This window comes from Mesoplodon bidens (assembly GCF_964165515.1).
Source record: "Mesoplodon bidens genome assembly, chromosome: 19".
Lineage (NCBI taxonomy): Eukaryota > Metazoa > Chordata > Mammalia > Artiodactyla > Ziphiidae > Mesoplodon > Mesoplodon bidens.
The window spans coordinates 6,417,808-6,435,198 of record NC_138179.1 but is presented as its reverse complement, the minus strand read 5'-3'; the positions used below and the strand labels follow the sequence as shown (position 1 = coordinate 6,435,198).

General features: G+C 37.9%; 1 protein-coding gene across 3 annotated transcripts in view; it reads right to left on the bottom strand.

The window, feature by feature from the left end:
• Window positions 1–17,391, bottom strand: part of VMP1 (vacuole membrane protein 1) — a 131,970-nt gene that overhangs the window by 11,686 nt on the left and 102,893 nt on the right. For all 3 annotated transcript variants that reach the window (XM_081220407.1, XM_081220409.1, XM_081220408.1), the window contains 2 exons: window positions 13,742–13,858; window positions 9,099–9,160 (listed from right to left, as the gene is read on the bottom strand). In XM_081220407.1, the coding sequence (XP_081076533.1) occupies window positions 9,099–9,160; window positions 13,742–13,858 (179 nt within the window). The remainder of the gene's footprint in view (window positions 1–9,098; window positions 9,161–13,741; window positions 13,859–17,391) is intronic.

Below are 17,391 nucleotides of genomic sequence, written 5' to 3'. Positions count from 1 at the left end.
CTGCGGCTGGTTGGATGACCCCCTGAGTTCTAAGAAAGAAAGAAATCAGCAACAGGGACCCGCAGACCCAAAGGTCAAGAATAAAGAATAGTTTGCGGAATTTCAAATTTAAGGTGAAATAGCACGGACGCTCACTGGCCTTTATATCATTCAAAGTGGCTTGAGTGTGAGTGAAAAAAGTGACAGTACTGGGCTTCCCTGGTGGCGCAGTGGTTGAGAGTCCGCCTGCCGATGCAGGGGACACGGGTTCGTGCCCCGGTCCGGGAAGATCCCACATGCCGCCGAGCGGCTGGGCCCGTGAGCCATGGCCGCTGAGCCTGCGCGTCCGGAGCCTGTGCTCCGCAACGGGAGAGGCTACAACAGTGAGAGGCCCGCGTACCGCAAAAAAAAAAAAAAAAAAAAAAAAAGACAGTACTGAAAAGGAATTTAAACTCATCAAGAAAAATCTAGTTACTCCAACCATTAGGCAGAAACTCGCTAAATGCAGTAGATAACCTTAAAAACAAAAGCCAAGATCTCTGCTCTCAATGAACTTAATCTAGAAGGGTGATGAGAGGGAGAGGAAAAAAAAAATGCATTTAAACCTACAGTACAAAACCCAGTAGGTTTCTCAAAGTAACACCGGTAGTAACTAGTTTCAGCTGTGCCAGGTCACTACAAGTGTGAACAAGGAGAGTAGACAGAAAGAACTCATGCTGACTCCCTATCACATTCACGAGGCAGCCATTTGAAACTAGCACTCCCGTCCAAATCTCCCAACTTCAAGATTACCTCACTGACTTCTACAGCACTCTCTCAATGTCCGTCTTTTCCACCTCAAAAGATCTTGAAATCTTCATTCCAGTTATTTTTTTAATTAATTAATTAACTAATTAATTAATTTTGGCTGCGTTGGGTCTTCGTTGCTGCACGCGGGCTTTCTCTAGTTGCAGTGAGCAGGGGTTACTCTTTGTTGCAGTGCACGGGCTTCTCACTGCAGTGGCTTCTCTTGTACAGGGTCTAGGTGCATGGGCTTCAGTAGCTGTGGCACGCGGGCTCTAGAGCGCAGGCTCAGTAGTTGTGGGCATGGCGTTAGTTGCTCCGCGGCATGTGGGATCTTCCCAGACCAGGGCTCGAATCATGTCCCCTGCATTGGCAGGTGGATTCTTAACCACTGCACCACCAGGGAAGTCCCTTCATTCCAGTTTTGAAGGAAGAAGTGGTTAAGGAGAATAAATCAAACCACTCAGGCTTTTGATCCTATCTCCTTACAGCTCTTACCATTTACATGAATTTAAATATGTTTCAGTTTCCCCATGAAGACAGTGATAGTAAGTACCTTATAGGTTTTATTATGCATATCCATAAAAACAAATGTAAAGCATCTGGCACACTGAGTGCTTACTAAATGTTATATCCAACCCACGTCCTTCCTTTTCTTCATTTGTATTTTCCGTCTCTAGCTTTTAACCAGAGTATTTCCCTCAGCCTAAAATGCACAGAGGTCTCTCCTAAAAACGAATAAATGAATTCAATTAGTCAACAAATATTTATAGAACAGTTAAAATGTGTCAGGTATGACCTTAGCCTGACTTTTTCTTTACCCACTATGTAGGTTAATATAATTGGGTTTTAGTTTTCATCATTCTACAGAAATGCTCTAATTATGATTAAGAGTAACTTCCTAATACAACGTCCATTTCTCACCTTACAGTCTAACTCCAGAGTTCTTGCTTTAACCTTTAACTATCTGCCTCCCAATATCTATAAGAAAAATACAAAGGAGTTAAGAGTCAAAAGAGAAGATAAACTACAGGAAGAGGACATGAAAAAGAAGGAGTTTTCTACCTGAAGTACAGAAGATTATATTAAAATCAGCATGTACAACTGATTCTCAGCAGCTGGGGTCTTAAAACCTCTGTATCCTCCTCCGATTAATACAGTTATTTGTGTTCCACACTTCCATAATTTTTTCTGATTATTTTACAATGATCAAAAAAAGTCAAAGAGAATCAAATACATAAAGCAGGTTTGTGTATTTTAAAATGAAAGGGTAGGGACTTGCCTGGTGGTGCAGTGGTTAAGAATCCACCTGCCAATGCAGGGGACACAGGTTCAAGCCCTGGTCTGGGAAGATCCCACATGCTGCGGAGAAACTGAGCCCATGCACCACAACTACTGAGCCTGCGCTCTGGACCCCGTGAGCCACAACTACAGAGACCACGTGCCACAACCACCGAAGGCCACGCGCCTAAAGCCTGTGCTCTACAACAAGAGAAGCCACTGCAATTAGAAGCCTGCGCACTACAACAAAGAGTAGCCCCCTCTCGCCGCAACTTAGAGAAAGCCCGCGTGCAGCAATGAAGACCGAACACAGCCAAAAAAAAAAAATAATAATAATAATAATAATAAAATAAAATGAAAGGATAGATTTTCTTTCTGTAGAAGAAAAAGTCCAGACCAATATAGCTCATTCTGACCGCTTACAGAGTGAGGAACAAGAAACAACACTAAGATTCAAGCACTTAATTACTCACTGGTTGAAATGATCTCTCTTGCCACAGGCAAGTCCGACTCTTGAGGTCAAATGTCAAGTTAACTTAGAAATAGGAGACAGCAAAGAGGAGCACGGAACATTCTGTATCTGGTAAAAAGTCCCTGCCTGCTCCAGCTAACCCCATCCCCCGAGTTCAATGACTGAGTTATGGAAATTTTCTTGTGTGGTAAAACTGGGGACTTTGTCTTCCAATAAGACTTTGGCAACCTGACAACGAGCCAATGTTCTGCATATGGTTTGTTACGAGTCATACGCTTAATGTTATTTTCTGGGAATTCTCATCCTCTATTTGGTGAGAATATCAGAACATGTCATTTTAATCATGATGTTCAAGTTAGACTTGGTCATGCTCTTTAAGAAATATGTCCAGGTCTCTCTCATTGGAGAAAATCTAAAATTAAATAAAAATAAGTTTAAAATCTTAAGAAAAAAGAAAGAGAGCAAGAACGAAAGACTGCAAAAAACGTAATGCCTTTGAAGCTCTAAAGTCCCCTGGTTCTTTGGTTCTGTCCTCTGACTTACTTCAGCTTAGGATATCAGAGAGTGAAAAACCCCATTACATGCCTAATCTTTTTTCAGAACCTTTTCTCTGTCCTCTTGCCAAACATACCATAAACCAAAAGGCTTCTTCAAGGCTATTATCTGTTCTAACCTTTCAGAATATGTAACTGATTCGTTACATCTATTCAGATTTTCATATATAACTAGACAAACCCTTTGATTTAGGAATAGGTAATAGGGATACCTTTCCCTAAACCCAGTGATACTAATGATTACTTTCCAGAACTGTCCGAGAAATAAATCTACAAATAATTATTTCTGGTCAAGGGAGGGGAATTATTTACTCTTAAAATGACAATAAATTTTGGAGGTAGGGCTTATATTCTCTCTGGGACCTTAGGACTGTCATACCATGATATACTATACTAAAAATACCACAGTCCAAAGGCACACTTATGCAGCTGGGCCATTCCACAGTTACACTGAGACTAGAAGCCGTTTGGGGAAAGGGGTATTTCTTTCAGTCATCAGTATAGCATTCAAACCTGTATAAAACTGATCCTAAACCTCACCACCAGAGATGTAATGGTCAACAGTAAATAATTCTTTCCCTGACACCTGGGGAGGTGAGTAGCCTGACATGGCGGGCTACAGGCACACCTGCCTAGACAAAATTTGACCCTAGACAAAAAACTAAGTTAACTTATCACAATGCAGGTTATCTTACTTATGTCCAGTCTCTCTTTTATTCACCTTTTCCCTCTTTTATGTTGTCCCTTTTATCATATTCTAGGTTCCACTATGTGCTCATCTATCTTGCACTAAGAAATGCTCACAGAAGCATTGTTCAAAACTGCAAAAAAAGGACTTCCCTGGTGGCACAGTGGTTAAGAATCCGCCTGCTAATGCAGGGGACACGGGTTCGAGCCCTGGTCCAGGAAGATCCCACATGCCACGAAGCAACTAAGCCCGTGCACCACGACTACTGAGCCTGCACTCTAGAGCCCGTGCTCTGTAACAAGAGAAGCCACCGCAATGAGAAGCCCGTGCACCACAACGAAGACCCAATGCAGCCAAAAAAAAAAAAAAAAAAAAGTAGATAGTAATAACAATTGTATATAAAGTGCTCACTATGTTTAATAAATAGCACCCTCAAGAATTATTTGTATAATCTTTGATGAAAAACTTTGTCCTGATAAAAGGTGTTTTACTGATCAGAAAGTAAAGAAATGGGTACTTCCTTTAAGGAGAAGTAGGCCTTCCCTCAGTCTTCTCTGAGAGCATACAAAGTAGTCACCTAGCAGGCTATCTTTCCATTCACAGTCAGTAGAAACTTTGAAAAATGAGATGAGAACACAGGCAACATAAAAATTGAGAGGGGGCTTCCCTGGTGGCACAGTGGTTGAGTGTCCGCCTGCTGATGCAGGGGACACGGGTTCGTGCCCCGGTCTGGGAAGATCCCACATGCCGCAGAGTGGCTGGGCCCGTGACCCATGGCCGCTGAGCCTGGGCGTCCAGAGCCTGTGCTCCGCAACGGGAGAGGCCACAGCAGTGAGAGGCCCGCGTACAGCAAAAAAAAAAAATTGAGAGGAAAGGCATTTAAAAAATCCACATGCCTTAGAATTTTAAATCACTTGATATGAGTACATTTCAACTAAACTGTAAGATATTTTGAGACAGGACATTTTACATTTTGACTGGAAGTTGGAAAGATTACCAGTGGCCTCCTGAACTGGGGAAGAAATGCTACTCAAAGAAAATATATTATTTGAGAGGACAGCAGGTAAACGTGGATGCAGAGAGGAAATAAATAACTGGCCTGTGGAAGAGTTCATATTCAAACCGAGATTGGTTTCGTCTAAAGCCTGTGGGTTCTTTTCATATTTCACTCCATAGCTGTCCTTACTCTTGGGATTCATTTTCCATTCTTCCTTGCCTTAGGATCTCATAATTTTATTTTAAATTTGAACTGTTGCTGACTTTTTCTTGGTCTTTTCTTTTGATTTTTACTCTACCATGGCAATTCACCACCCTCTTAATTGTGGGCACATAGTTTTAAACATCCTTCAAAAGGATTCTAGGACTTCCCTGGTGGCGCAGTGGTTAAGAATCTGCCTGCCAATTCAGGGGACACAGGTTTGATCCCTGGTTCGGGAAGATCCCATATGCCGCGGAGCAGCTAAGCCCGTGCGCCACAACTACTGAGCCTGTGCTCTAGGGCCTGCGTACCACAATTACTGAGCCCATGTGTTGCAACTGCTGAAGCCTGCGCGCATAGAGCCCATGCTCCGCAACAAGAGAAGCGACCGCAATGAGAAGCCCGCGCACCGCAACTAAGAGTAGCCCCCACTTGCTGCAACTAGAGAAAGCCCGCGCGCAGCAACAAGACCCAACACAGCCCCCCGCAAAAAAAAAGACTGTATTCCAAACTTTCTAGTTTAGTTTGATGATTTGCCATATATATATATATATATATAATACATATATATATACATACACACACACACCATTTATATCAGTAGTTTTAACAGTGTGAAAAGGGAGAACTAACAATCAAAGGAGAATGTTTCTATAGAAAATTACATGTAGTATTTTCAGTTCAGCTCAACAATGAGTCTAGGGAATCAATCTGACTGTTCTTCCCTTTTCTGAAATAAATTGCTAAGCTATTTATTATGATATAAAAGAACAAATTTAGGTCTTCTAAAAATTCATTCTCCTGGTTTAACTCAATTTTCAGTCTAGGTTTGGCGATACTATTTATTATCATTTATTATCATCTGATCACTTATATAGTATTTCCTACTTCAAAATGTAGGAAAACAAACCATGTCAAGCTCAATTAGAGAATCTGATTAAAAGATAATTTTATTACAGACTAAGATGAAAAAGATACCCATTAGCATGTGGTAATAAAGAATTATTATTACAGCTAAGTCTAATTATTTATACTGCTTAATAGTTTATCTAGAAAAGAAGTTGATGGGTAATCCCTGTAGACAGTACTGGGGAAAAGATGAAGATATCAGGATGTTGCAACATTTGTCTCTTGCAAACAGTTTTTAAAATATGACGCACGCAAAACAAAACAAAACCACCACCCATTCCAGTAGGCCTTGAATATCTTAGAATAACTTTATGCAAAACCATCTTTAAGAAGAATCACTGGAATTTTTTTTTTTTTGAGGGGCTGTGCTAGAGGAGATAGTTAAGGGGAGGGACTACTGGTTTTTTTAAAATCAATTAATTAATTAATTAATTAAAATTTGGCTGCATTGGGTCTTCGTTGCCGCGTACGGGCCCTCTCTAGTTGCGGCGAGTGGGGGCCACTCTTCGTTACAGTGTGCGGGCCTCTCACTGCGGTGGCCTCTCCTGTTGCAGAGTATGGGCTCTAGGCAAGTGGGCTTCAGTAGCTGTGGCACGTGGGCTTAGCTGCTCCACGGCATGTGGGATCTTCCCGGACCAGGGCTCGAACCCGTGTCCCCTGTATTGGCAGGAAGACTCTCAACCACTGCGCCACCAGGGAAGCCCAGGACTACTGATTTTGAAAAACATAAGGAATAAGAAATTCTAACTTTGATACATTGGCCTAAGCTTAAAGATACGTTTATTGCTATTTACTGTAGATAATTAATATAATTTCTTAGAAACTCCAAAGGCTGGGTTAACAGAAGAATCTGGGCTCTACAAATAATTTGCTGATTCTTACTGACCAGATCTTTATTTGGACACCACCTGTTCATTTAATCACCAGATATTTATCAAGCACCTGCTATGCGTCAATCAAGATGCCAGATGCTATGGACACAACAGCGAACAAAAATAGGCATGGCCTCTGCCATTAAGAAGTTTACAGGTTAGTTGTAAAAGGACAGTAATCATACACCCTCAAACATGAATGTAAAAATACAACTGTCAGTGCATGTAGTACATACTGCTGAGAAAAGAGGTCCCTAGGAAAGAGGGTAATTGTGACCTAGTCAGGGAAGGTGTTTTTGTGAATATAGTAGCTGAAATCCAAAGGACATTATCTAGGCCAGTGGTTCTCAATGGAATTGGTGGTGACAGTGGCGGTTTACTTGCCATGGAACATTTGGCAATGTTTGGGGACATTTTTGATTGTCACAACTGGGAGACACTATTGGCATCTCGTGAGTAGAGGAAAAGGACGCAGCTAAATATCTTACAGTGCACAGGACAGTCCCCCACAACAAAGACGTCTTATCTGGCCTAAAATGTCAATAGTGCCAAGGTTGAGAAACCCTGAACAGGGCAAAGGGAAAAGCCTGAGCAAAGACCAATGGTGAGAGACTCAAGCAGAGAAAACTATAGGGGATAGCTCATTCAAGGCTATAGAGACCCTGTAAGGAGTTTTAGCTTTATCTTAAGAATGAAGGGGAAAACAAGCGAAGGGTTTCAAGAAGTGGAGGAACTGGGGAGTGAGGACAGTGGTGGCGACAGGCTCAGATATGATTTTTACAAGGTTACGAACTGCAGTATGATGAAGTGACTGGAAGGAAATGGAACTGGATGTGGGTGTTTGAGATAGGTAGCTAACTAATATAACTTCTTAGAAGCTCCAAAGGCTGGGGAAACAAAAGGTGGTAGTGGTGAGGATGCAGAAGTAGCTGGAAAACTTCCTGCTATAAATGTTCAGTATGGAAAAAGGAGAAAGAAAGAACGTAGGATGCTGCATGCAAAGTCATTCCTACAACGTGTGGGTTTGTGTGGTTTGTGTGGTAGTCCTATGTGTCCCTCAGAATTCTCTCAAGGTGGCACAATAATCTCTAGGAACGGATGAAATGTCTTCTTATTTTAAAAAAAAAGGGACAAGAATATTCCCTCTTTCTTTTCGAATGTGATATATGGTGACTTATAAGCCACTTTGTAAGAATTCAGGCAACAAAAAGCTGGAGTAATTAAAATTTAATTTACAAGCCAGAATCCATATTTCTAATCAGAAGCTTAGGAAGTAATAAAATCATTAGCTGGCTCCACCGAGTATATTCTCAAGAATATGTTTTTCCTCAATTATTACATTAATACCTAAGTAGAAAATATTAAAAACTATTTTATCATAGAAAAGAGTAAGTATAATATATAGTACATGGTTCAAAGAATAATAAAACTAATACTCATGAACTCACTACCAAGTGGCAGTTGTTTAATAGTGAAAATTTTCATAAAGGTCTTGTTTTATAAATGGCTTTTAAAATAAAGATTTGTGTTAAAACTACATAAAGGGCATTCCAACTTAACACTTTTCCACCATAGGGCAGTTACGCTATTAAATGAAAAGAAAACCTCTCATGTGTAAACGTTGAATAAAAAATCATATATTAAAAAAAAAAGGGTTCATTTAATATCCGGTAGGATTCACATTCCAGTTGACATTAATTTGATTAACTAAACAGGTCTTTCTTTACTGTTTTATTAAACTAAACTCCAAAAAATTTGTGACACTGTCATTTAAAGCATATGTTAAAACTGGTCTTACTTCTTTAAACACAAAAATAAATGCTTTGGATAGTTTAGCCTTTTAAAATGGTCTAATTTTTCTCTAGTGAAGTAATAGATTCATAACACATATTTTGGTAATATCTTATCATGCCTTATTTAATGAAATATTAATATTTTATGTAAGATTTATATATAAATGAAATACAACTGTGTATCTGGCATCCAATTTTGGCTAAAAGTCATAGCATTGTACCAAAGCACCATTAAACTCTAACTATATACACATGTCTTTTACATAAAGAGAATTTCATACTTCTTTGGAGGGGCAAGTCTCAAACTGCAAAGCTTCTTTTAAATCAAGAATTATATGACTTGATACATGTTTGGTTTAAAATTAAACAAGGATAATCTGAGCTTCATCCTTCCCTGCTGTAGGGAATGAGGTTCATCTTCAATTTAAATAATAACAGGGCAAAAGATTTTTCCTTCTCAAAAAATAAAGAGCTATCACAAAAATTCTATACCAATAAAGTCTTTTTTATACATTTCGTCCCATTCAAACCATGATGATATTAATATTAGTCCTTAAAGAATTACTCACCCAATGAAAGCCACCATCTGCTCCACTATGTGTTTGCTGAATGTTACGATAACGAAGATTTTCTGTAAAGAAAATGCCAGTTAAAATAAATATTTCTCATCAAAAAATATATATATATAAATTCACAATTCTGATTAATAGTCTAAAAAGGTGACCATGCTGCTGCTAATTGCAATTTAAAAAATTTTTAAGAAACAAAACAAAACACCATTTGACAAATGCTATGTACTTTGTATTTTAAAGATGTTTTTCCTTAAGCACAGTTCTAGTCTTGCCAGGATACGTGACCATGTCTGAGGGAGAAATGTGAGTCATGAAACCCAAGGCTGGGTGGATGTTCCACATGTTCTATGTGTTTTATTTTAATTTATTTATTTATTTTTGGCTATGTTGGGTCTTCATTGCTGTGCGTGGGCTTTCTCTAGTTGCAGAGAGCGGGGGCTACTCTTCTTTGCGGTGCGCGGGCTTCTCATTGTGGTGGCTTCTCTTGTTGCAGAGCACAGACTCCTGGCATGTGGGCTTCAGCAGTCGTGGCATGTGGGCTCAGTAATTGTGGCTCATGGGCTTAGCTACTCCGCGGCATGTGGGATCTTCCTGGACCAGGGCTTGAACCTGTGTCCCCTGCATTGGCAGGCGGATTCTTAACCACTGCGCCACCAGGGAAGCCCGTTCTATGTGTTTTAGAATGGTGTATACAACTAAAGTCATGGGTTCCCATATAGCCTCCACCACTGAAATTAAAGCTTATCAGCCTGATGATAGGTGTCTGGGCTAAATCTAATCAAGAGGATCTTTGAAAAGACTATGTCCTTCCTGGAAAGTTCTTATAAAAGTATCATGAAAGTTCCATTCTCATATCCTGAATGAGCTTGGAATTTCAGGCTTAGGGTACAAGCAAAGGCATCAACAAGTTTTGGGGGATCTTTATTAGACCTGTGTCATTGTCAATTTGGTATTACTGAGGTATTCTTCATTAATTAAAGATGTTGATACTTAACTTACAAGTAAAGATGCCTTTAGGCTAACAGGCAGCAAATATTTTCAACTCAACAAATATTACAGAAAGTACTTACTATGGATAATATAAATATAAGCATTATTAAGGGCTTTCAGGGAACACAAAGATGGGAAGAATACTTCAATACCCTGAAGAAATTAAAAAATTTTTCTATACGTAGTAGAAAGATGGTTAAGTACAAAAGATATACATATAAACTGTAAATGTCATTAGCAGTGAAAACAATGTGTTACAGAAGTTGAGAGAAAGAAAAGGTCACATAAGTACAATTAATTAGAGATTCAAGAAGGTGATATTAAGGTTTAGCTTTAAAGGACTGATAATAATTCTCCAAATAAATATGAGTAATTCTAGCTTCTCTCTCCCAGTTCCTGATAACAAACTCTCCAGTGCTTTGTTACTGTTGTTAAATAGTAACTATAGCCTATGTAACCAAATGGGAGGGAAGAGAAATAAAATAAATAACAATAGTCTTCTTTTTAGCCATCCATTATGAATCGCAGGAAAGTGGCTAATTCAGACTGAAGCTCATTATTTCAGGTAGAAGACTAATAAGGCAATGATATTTTCTTAATGTCCTACAGTTAACTAAGACATTGGCAGCTGCACAGCTGGATATGTGTGAGGAAATAAGACTAAAAAAATAAGTTCACAGTCCTTTTTGGTGTTTATGTATCTATTAATATGAAAAAGGTATTTACCTATCTCATGAAAAAAGTAAGCACATATAGATACCAAACAATTACAAGATGGATGATTTATCAACAATCCTACACAAAAGGTGTATGAAGATTATGAAGCTAATAAGACAATTACAAGAGATCATTTAGGGAGAAAAGCATCTTCTAGTATCCATACTAAAAGCTAGTTAATTGGAGCTATAAATCTTTTACTAAGAAACAGAGCTAATGGTTTGCTTCTCAGTGATTTCACCACCATGTGTTCCCTACCATCATTTCCTAACATTCAAAATAAGCCAATGCCCAGATAATTGCACAATTTCGTTTCTTGAAAACAAAACAAGACTTTCTTCTTATATATAACAGCTTGAAAATTCACTGTGCTGGACAAGACATTTAAGAACATATGTCTCAGAATCATTCAGGCTTGAGGTCTGGGTGGGGATTCTACCAAATAAACAAAAGGCACAGATCCCCAAAGAGCCCAGTCAGCCATGTCAACCATGTGCACAGAGGAAATAAGGGTAGAGTAGGAATAATAATAAAAAAAAGATATGGGTGTAGGGAACTAATGGTGCCAGAATGAACAAAGAAGAAACTATGTATCTATAAAAGAAGGGTCCTCCGATGGAAAGAAGCATCTTAGACTGATTCATATATTAAATACTTACTGAGTGCCAACTACAGGCCAGATGCTATTCTAGGCACTAGAATACCTTAGGGAGCCAAGAAACAAAAACCTCTGCCCTCATGGAGCTTATATTTCTGTACACGTGTGTGTGGCGGTAGGGGGAAAGTTGAAAGGCAATAAATAATACACATGATAAGTAAATTATATGGTACATGAAATATTATATGAGTATGTTGACTCCTTATTTTCTTCATCATTTAGGAGAAAGGAAATATTTCTAAGGGAACTTCTACAGGCTGAGGAATTGAACTTGTCCAGTAGAAAGAGAAATCCTTAATTAACATTATTAGGTGGGCTGATTTCAAACTTTTAGGGGAGGTTTAAAAGACAGCACGATTTTCGTTTGAATTCTAGTCCCTCCCATCTATGAAATGGGGATAATAACCACCTCACAGGATTGTTCTGAGATAACCAATGCAAACTGCCTGGCACAGGTCCTGATAAACAGCAGGTATTCAACAATTCAGTTTTTGTGATCATATAAATACAGTTAAGAAGGCATTGCAAAAGAGTGGAAAGAACACTGAACTTGAAGCTGACTCAGGTTCAAATTCCAGCTGTTACTTATTCTTTTAGGCAACTATTACCTATTTCCCTCTCTAAGTTTGATAATTACAAAATGGGAGTAGTAATTTCTCTATCCCAGGATTGTAAGAATTAAATCGGGTGGCATACACTAAGTACTTTAAAGTGTGAAGTACTATATTAAAACATTAAGCATTATTATGATAACTTGAATCTACTGAGAATGTTAAAAAAATATACTATTTTTGAATATGCTATAACGAGAGGTCCGATAAGTTACATACCCTATAACTATAGGGTACTTTTAGCATAATATATTTTACCGTATTTTATAGAAAGTTAGTACATAAAGCAGGGTGCATTAAATTTATGGATTCCTAGAAAAGTTGCTGTTATAAAGGGAATTAAAATAATCTGTTATTGTTCCTTAGGTATTAATACTTTCAAAGGACTTCAAAAAGCTAAATGATTTTATCATTTGAAAAACCCTATTATAGTATTTTAAATCTTTCCCAAAGTAACTAGCATTCCAGTATTTAAAAACCCATCGTCATTGAACAACACACTTAACGTAAGTAGGAGGAAATCATATTCCTTGAAGGAGGAAAAATAAAGCCTTGAAATTCTGAGTGATTAGCATGGCCAGAGAGTAGATGACAAGCTCAATAAACTCATCCTAAATGCCAAAGTCTAATATGAGAAACTGGGCAGGCAGAAGCAGCTGAAGTTTTCCTTTTTCATTCTTCTCTTCTAAGAACTGGAGGTAAAGAGGTGGTAAGCAGAAACTTGGGGGATAGACGTGCTTTTAATTATTACGGAATCAGACCAGGGCACAGACACTACTCACTGTTCTTGCCCTTCCTTTGGTGAATGCTTCCTTCTTGCAAACCTCATTAATGAAGACATTCTTTCCACGTTAATTTTATTTTATTCTAGTAAGATTTGCCTTTTATACCACACCTATCGATTCGTATCACAGTCCTAGAAGCATATATCCATTTCCTCTCATTTAAGTTATTGGCCTCTTTTCTCTCCTCTATTTACACACACACACACACACACACACACACACACACACACACACAGCCCTATCCTAAAGATTTTGTTAAGAGTGTCTTTGAAGACCAACAGATTCTCACATCTCTAACCAAAACCCACATCTCTTCGCCTCCTCAGGGCCCCCTTTCTTCCCCATTGTCCACATTAACATCTGGCTGGTATTTTGTAAAGCATATTTGTGCCTTGAGAGGAAGTGTTATATATAGAATGTGTGAAAGAAAAGTAGAATTAATGAAAGGGAATACTTCCTCAGCCTATGGTCAGTAAGGATAAAACATCTTTGGACTACGTATGTTAATATGGTGTGCATTTTCCTATACAGGAACACTATTTTTGTTTGGTAAAATTCTTGGATAAACAGTTTCACAAGGCAAAAGTGAAATAAAGAAAGAAAGAGAGAAAGGAAGAGAGGGAGGAAAAAAGAAGGAAAGAAATAAAACAAGGAAAAAAATAATAAAGGGGAACAACTTTCCAATAGGAGTAGGAAAACCTGCCCGAAATCCACTAACTTCCAAATGATGTTCCGTGGCTGAATACCTAAGCATGCTACCAACAAAGAAGCAGAACCAAAATCTTAACAATTTGCCTTGGAGACAGCAAGGGGAATATGTTTTCATTGTCTTTTAAGGGGTTCATCATCATTAAACAGGGAGTCAAAGGGTATAATTACCTGGATATGCATTTTAATTATTGCTTTTCCAATCAGGGTTGCACCAAAGAAAGTCCAAAAAGGTACAAGAAAGTGTCCACATGTTATTCCAGCCAGATCAAACAGAGGATTTGGAATCTATTTAAAAAAAGAAAAATTAAAATGGAACATCCATATATAATCCCAAAAACAGTTTAATTTTACCACCTATAGGTGTGTCGAATTATGTGTTAAGCCTTGTCTACCACTGGAAAGAGAGGTATGGGTTCCCTGATCAGTACTAGACTGTCTGGATAGTTAGACAAGTATTCTAATGTCTCTATTAAGTTGTGTCACATATTCATCCCAGGTGGTTGTTTAATTTGTTCAAAGCAAACACAGCTGTCCTTTTGTTTGCATTACTTATGACTAATGCCCCACAAATATACTTTTTTTCATCACATTAAAACTGGATAAAGCCAATGGATCAACAGGAATTTAATTCCATTCAGTAGATACTTGACCATTTGGTAGCTGTTTTATAAGGTGAGGTATAAATGAAGAAAAAGATTATCTAGAAAGTACTCACATCTACAGAAAACATTCTTGTAAATTCACAAACACATTTATAGGTGGCCGTGCTTTAATTTCTCAACATAAAGTAAAATACAAATAATGAATTTTTTTTATCTAGGACAGCCCAAGGCCATGGGGTCATGTGATTCATTCTAGGAAGAAAATCAAGGGTGGAAATACAAGAGCACAGATTCAGATGTTGTGAATACTCAGTCCCAGACAAAGAAGTGATTCACAACAAATACCTTTTCTGAACATTCCCACATTTCAAGAATGCTAATAGATAATTTAATGTAAAAATGCAAAGAAACCACAAGCTCTTTTTGAGCACTTCATCCATTTTTCTCCCACAGAGGTACTCTTGTCCTTGTGTCTGTTGGTGGAACCATTTATAAGCTAATTAATTTATATAATTTTGTGTTTGGACTTTCAAATAAAAGCCCAGTTGTTTAAAAGATATTTGTTACAAATGTTCTTTCAAAAACAATGACATATCTAAATCAGAATTCAAGTATTCTTCTGTTAATAACACTCAGATTCAATAGCTCAATTTCATTTTTCTTATCCAAATTCAAATGCTTTACATAATTTCATCTGTCTTACAACCATTTAATAACAATGTCACTTCTACATCCTTACAATTGTCATTTCTTATATTTTCTCATATGACTCTCACAACTCCATGAATTAAAATTTTAATTGATTTCCTTTATTATCAGGCTCCACAGCATATTGAAATGGAAAAGTATACAAGATATGTAATCAGAGTAGATAAAAATTAGAAGTTTTATGTTGGATACTCTCAGAAGAGCATAATCAATGAATTTGTTGTTACATATGCATGTTACTTATCCTTTTTTTCAACTGTTAACTAAATACACAGAAAGGAAGATTAGAATTAAAAGAACTATTAAGTAGCTTTGAGATTTTCCCTCAATTACGAGTTTTACCTTAGTTTAAATATTAACAACAAAATAACTAATTAATAAATAAACTTCTGGGCTTCTCTTGTGGCACAGTGGTTAAGAATCCGCCTGCCAATGCAGGGGACACGGGTTCGAGCCCTGGTCCGGGAAGATCCCACGTGCTGCAGAGCAACTAAACCCATATGCCACAACTACTGAGCCTGAGCTCTACAGCCAGTGAGCCACAACTACTGAGCCCGCGTGCCACAGCTACTGAAGCTCGCGTGCCTAGAGCCCGTGCTCCGCAACAAGAGAAACCACCTCAATGAGAAGCCCACGCACCACAATGAAGAGTAGCCCCCACTTGCCTCAACTAGGGAAAGCCCGTGCGCAGCAACAAAGACCCAACACAGCCAAATATAAATAAAATAAATAAATAAATTTATGAAAAACAAAAACAAAAACAAACTTCTTCCTACCTTACCCTCTACTTACTTCTTACCTTAAATCAAGTACACATAATTTTAATACTTTAATATAAGTATTAACAATTTCCTAGTAAAAAGTTCTTAGAAGGTCAAATCGATCTATTAATTTATGTTGGCTATTGACTATTCCTAGTCAAATATAAAGAAGATTGGCTAGTATAGAAAGTGGAATTTTAGCAGGGAAGACACAGGCATAGATGAGTGCCAAAGAATAAATATTTTTTGCTTTAATAAATCAAAGGTTCTTGTATTTTCCCCAGGAATAATGAAAGCTAACTTTTATTGAATTGTTAGGTACTTTTCTAAGGTTTCTACATCATCAACTCACTTAATTTCCAAAACAATGCTATATGATATTACATCCATTTTATAGACAGGAAAAGTGAGACAGAAAGATTAAATAATCTGTCCAGTATTAATGGCAGCAGAGCATGATTTCAGGATTTCAACCCAGGCAACATGGCTCTCACACTGTTCTCTTAGCTTCTAAACTAAGGACATTATCATTCTTTAGGCCTCTCAGCTTAATCCTATTCTGCTGGGCTTCCACAGCACCTTTCACTTATTATTGTATTTAAATTGTCTCCCTCACTAGACTTAAGGATCCTTGAGGAAAGGGAATACAGCTTTCACTTCTTCATCTAAGCACTCAGGGGTTGATACAAAGCTGATGAATAACAACAAAAAATGGTTGAGCTCTGTCTTAGTTCGCCTTCCAGGCACTGTGTTAGTTCATATATATCTTAAATCCTCACATCAACCTTTGTAATGAGTGTCTTACTGCCTCTTTAAAAAATTTTTTTTTTAATTTATTCATTTAGCCTGCACTGGGTCTTAGTTGCGGCACGTGGGATCTTCATTGTGGCATGCGGGATCTTTAGTTGCGGCATACATGAGGGATCTAGTTCCCCGACCAGGGATCGAACCTGGGCCCCCTGCATTGGGAGTGCGGAGTCTTACCCACTGGACCACCAGGGAAGTCCCTATTGCCCCATTTTAAACATTAGAAAACTAGGGCTCAAGGAGAGTAAATTGACACTGAGACTACATAGCTAAGAGGCAAACCTGGTTTAGGAACCCAAGTAAGCCTGACTCCAAAGCCAATTCTCATCCCACTATATCACACTACAACATACCTATACATTGCTCAAATAGTTGAGATCAATATTGTGATAAAGAGCTTCTACACTGAAAAGAAAAGTTAGATTACAAAAATTTCTAGTATTGCCAGGGTCAAAAGATAGTAATTGAGGCACATGTATAGTTTAGAATATCTCTAGAATGTTGATATCACATTAGAAATTTTGGCACCAAATGTCTTCCCTTTTTGGCCATTTACTTTGCTAAGGTGAGGAAAGGGGTACTCAAGGATATATTCAAGTTCTAATACATAATGGATAAAGTAACTGTGGGTCAGTAGACAATAATTTTCTGAATTTTACTTATAATTGCAGCTTTTATCATATCAACTAGATGCATCTAGCTATTCTGGTCAAATCTACCACTGAACTACCAAGAATTGTGTACAGACTACCAAAGAAAACTTTGACCAAAACACCCCATTTCAAATGTAACTGTATCTATTATATTAGAAAAGGACCAGGATAAACACCAACTCATCAAGGAATGTCAATTTCATAAATCTGAAATTTGAGACATTAAGTTATTTTTTATAGTTATTTTTTTATATACAGTTAGTAACTTTTTATTTTTTTTAATTTTA